We start from the raw sequence: 3158 nt of genomic DNA, 5'->3' as shown, positions 1-3158 counted from the left end.
TATAGCACAAATGTTAGGCCCAGAACAGGGCAGGGGTGCCCTACCATGGGCTCAAATGGTGGGGGGGTGGTGCCCTTAGAAATGCATGTTGGGGCATTTGAATGAAAAGGAAGTGCCGGTCTTAGAATGGGGAATGTGAAGTTTTGGTATGGGTATGTCTAGAAAGTATTAAAGTCACTCTCACATGTGAGGCATTTTTGGGAGGGTTTGTGGGGGTGGGGCTGTAGGGCAGGGCACTTAAAATTGTAGGGTCACGGAGGCACATGTTATGTGGCTGTTGCTCATGAATCCTGTTTTGGCGGATGTGCTAACTTTTAGGGGCGGTGGGATCGGGGCCTCTTCCCACCACCCTCCTTTTTAGCTCATATCCCACAAAACATGGCCCTTCCGATCATCTTCTTAAAAGATGAAAAAGAAGAAAAAAGTAACTTATATTTTTCCATTTCAAAATGTTAGTAACATTGTAGTTTTAAAATGTCGAACAAATGACTCACATTAATAAACACGAGAAACACGAATTAATTTTCTTAATGCCATAAATCATTATTATAGAAGTACTTGTAATTGCAAAATGTTAGTGACATCCTAATTTTGAAATATTTTAAACAAATGACTCATCATTTTTCTTAATAGTACAAATTATAATTACATACTTTTTATTACGATTCCGAATCTCCTTTGATTTACAAATTACAAAAATGAGAGAAGAAAAACAAAAGAAAAAAGAATGAAGATGATAATTTCAAGAGTATATGAAAAGTTCAGAACCATGATGTGAAATGTTATGTAGGTTAGCCAAAGGATGGAGAAGGTCCATGGTCCACCCCCTCTTATCTCAATTGTCTTTGCTTAAAAGATCAAAGATGAAATATGAGAGGAGGCGTTTGCTTTAGCTAGGCATGAGACATAATCAAATATCTAATTGTCTGCCCTCTATCAGAAAATAAAATATTCTACATTTTCTCTACTTTGGGATTGGGGAATTTGGACACTGCCCCCCTCACTGATATCCCTGTTGCTAAAAGAATTTGGACTACTTTTGCCTCCAAGCCATGCTTCCTTAATCCTTACCTTCTATCACTTATTGAAAAGCACGATAAATGTTTGTCCATCTTCTGCTTTTTCTTTTCCTTTCCATGTTTGTCTTTTTCCCATGATCATATTTGCACCTTCTCCTCCATTGTTCTTTCTAAGTTATGTTTGATTTGGAGAAAATTTGAGAAAAATAATTTAAAATTAATAATTAAATCATTGAAAATAATCCATTAGGTGGCATATTCACTTCAATTAATAATTAATAAATTATAGTATAAAGGAGAAATTTTAAAAAAAGAAAAAAGAAAAAGAAAGAGAGAGAAGAATAATGAGGAGTAAAAAAATTGAGGAAGTGGAGCTCCGAAAGAAGAAGAGGCAATGCGATGTATACAATAAAATACATGAATTTTAAATCTCATAAAAACAGGATTGGGAAAAAAAAAAAAAAAAAGTAATTAACGCCTGGCGTGATCGGCAGTGGCCTTAGCAGCTCGGCGGCTGCAAATTCGAGCTCGAGGCGCCGGTGCCAGCGAGAAGCTCGGCTAGCGCAGTCATGGCTCGAACTTGCATCTCCAAAGCCGCTATATAGTCAGTCGCTTCTTCTAAAAGATTCGGGAACGAAAGTTTCCGGCAACCAGGAACTAACCGGCCGAGGACGCGCACTCGCCGCTTCAGCGGGGGTTCCTGCTTGCTCACCGCCGGCTTCCTCAACCGGTTATTGCCTGTCACCGTCACCTTCCTCCTCTTCCTCAGCCTCAACCCGACTCGACTCGTCATAATCGCTCGACTCCACCGCGTCCTTCCTTTCCCCGCCGCAGCCAGAACACGGTCAGCCGCTTCCCTCACCGCACGGCCGCGATGTACAGCCGCCGCAGGAGCAGAGCTACGGCGCACTTTGGTGATAGCCTCGACGAGTTTCGCTGAGTAGATCTGCTGCTCCGCTTCCGTCCTCCACCTCCCTCCCCTCTTCACCTTCTGAGTCCCCGACTCCATTTTTTTCCGTTTCCTCCTATTGGATTCCATCGATCTATAACCACCTTCAGAATCTGTCACCATATACGATTTCTCCATAGAATAGCTCCTTGTAGTCTCTACACACAAAAACTACAAGCAACAACAACCGTATCATCAATTTTGAATCAAAACCAAAATCAAACCAAATCAAAGCCAGAAAACAAAGAAGATAGAAGATAGAAGATAGATTTTACCATCAAGAAATGAAGAGTCTGGATTGATGTGATCGGACAACATCAACAATCATGACATTGAAGAGAGAAGTAAATGCTGAAAAGAAGAGGAGCAAGAGGAGGAGGAGGTGGTGGTAGGAGGAGAGATGAGTTGAATAGAAATGGGTGAGACGGAGGAGAGAGGGGGCTTTAAAAGAAATCACAGGAAAGCACGCGTCATTACATTGCTCACATTTATTGGTCTGTCCCCGATTTCGTGCGCCGAGGTTCTCTTTTATTTATTTATTTATTCATTTTCCTTATTCTATTTTAATATTTTTGACCAATTTACCCTCTCACATTCCCGGACTGCTTTGACAATCTAGAAAGAAAAAAGGAATTTTTATTCTTAAAAATAGAAAATAATTTGTTTTAAAAAATATTTTTTAAAGTACTGTTTTAAAAAATAATTGTATAAATATAAAAATATATTATAAATAAAGAATTGTATATATACATATTTCTAATATATAAAAAATATCTCAAACAAAATTTTACGAAACATATATAATAATTTTTAAAAATTTTAGAATTGTTTTTAAAAATATTTTTCAAATAAAGCCTTTGATTTTTGCCTTGGTATCTCAAATTTTAGGGCTCATTTAGAAATATCTTTTTAAAAAAACTTTTAAAGATAATTTTAAAAATAAATTTTACTTATTTTTAAAAATAAAATTATATTAAAAATTTAAAATTTTAAAAAATTCTTATATATTTATGTATAATATGATTTTTTTTAAAATAGTCTTCCTATTTTTAATTACCACTTAAAATATTATATCAACATAAAACTTACCATATTTTAATTTTATTATTAAAAACATATTTTAGAAACAAATTTTTAAAAAACTGTTCTCTATTATAAATTTATCCAACGTATTTTAGTATTTAAAACAT

General features: G+C 35.9%; 1 protein-coding gene across 1 annotated transcript; it reads right to left on the bottom strand.

Annotated features, from left to right (window-relative positions):
• Positions 1–1364: 1364 nt before the first annotated feature.
• LOC117929632 (transcription factor bHLH149-like) lies at positions 1365–2423 on the bottom strand. The gene is made up of 2 exons (XM_034849982.1): positions 2244–2423; positions 1365–2139 (listed from the first exon to the last, which is right to left on the bottom strand). The coding sequence occupies exons 1-2, from the start codon at positions 2244–2246 to the stop codon at positions 1519–1521; spliced, it is 624 nt and encodes a 207-aa protein (XP_034705873.1). The 5' UTR covers positions 2247–2423; the 3' UTR covers positions 1365–1518.
• Positions 2424–3158: the final 735 nt, after the last annotated feature.

Source organism: Vitis riparia, chromosome 14 (genome assembly GCF_004353265.1).
Source record: "Vitis riparia cultivar Riparia Gloire de Montpellier isolate 1030 chromosome 14, EGFV_Vit.rip_1.0, whole genome shotgun sequence".
NCBI classification, from domain to species: Eukaryota; Viridiplantae; Streptophyta; class Magnoliopsida; order Vitales; family Vitaceae; genus Vitis; species Vitis riparia.
The sequence above is the reverse complement of the archived record's forward strand: the minus strand, read 5'-3'. Positions and strand labels throughout refer to the sequence as shown.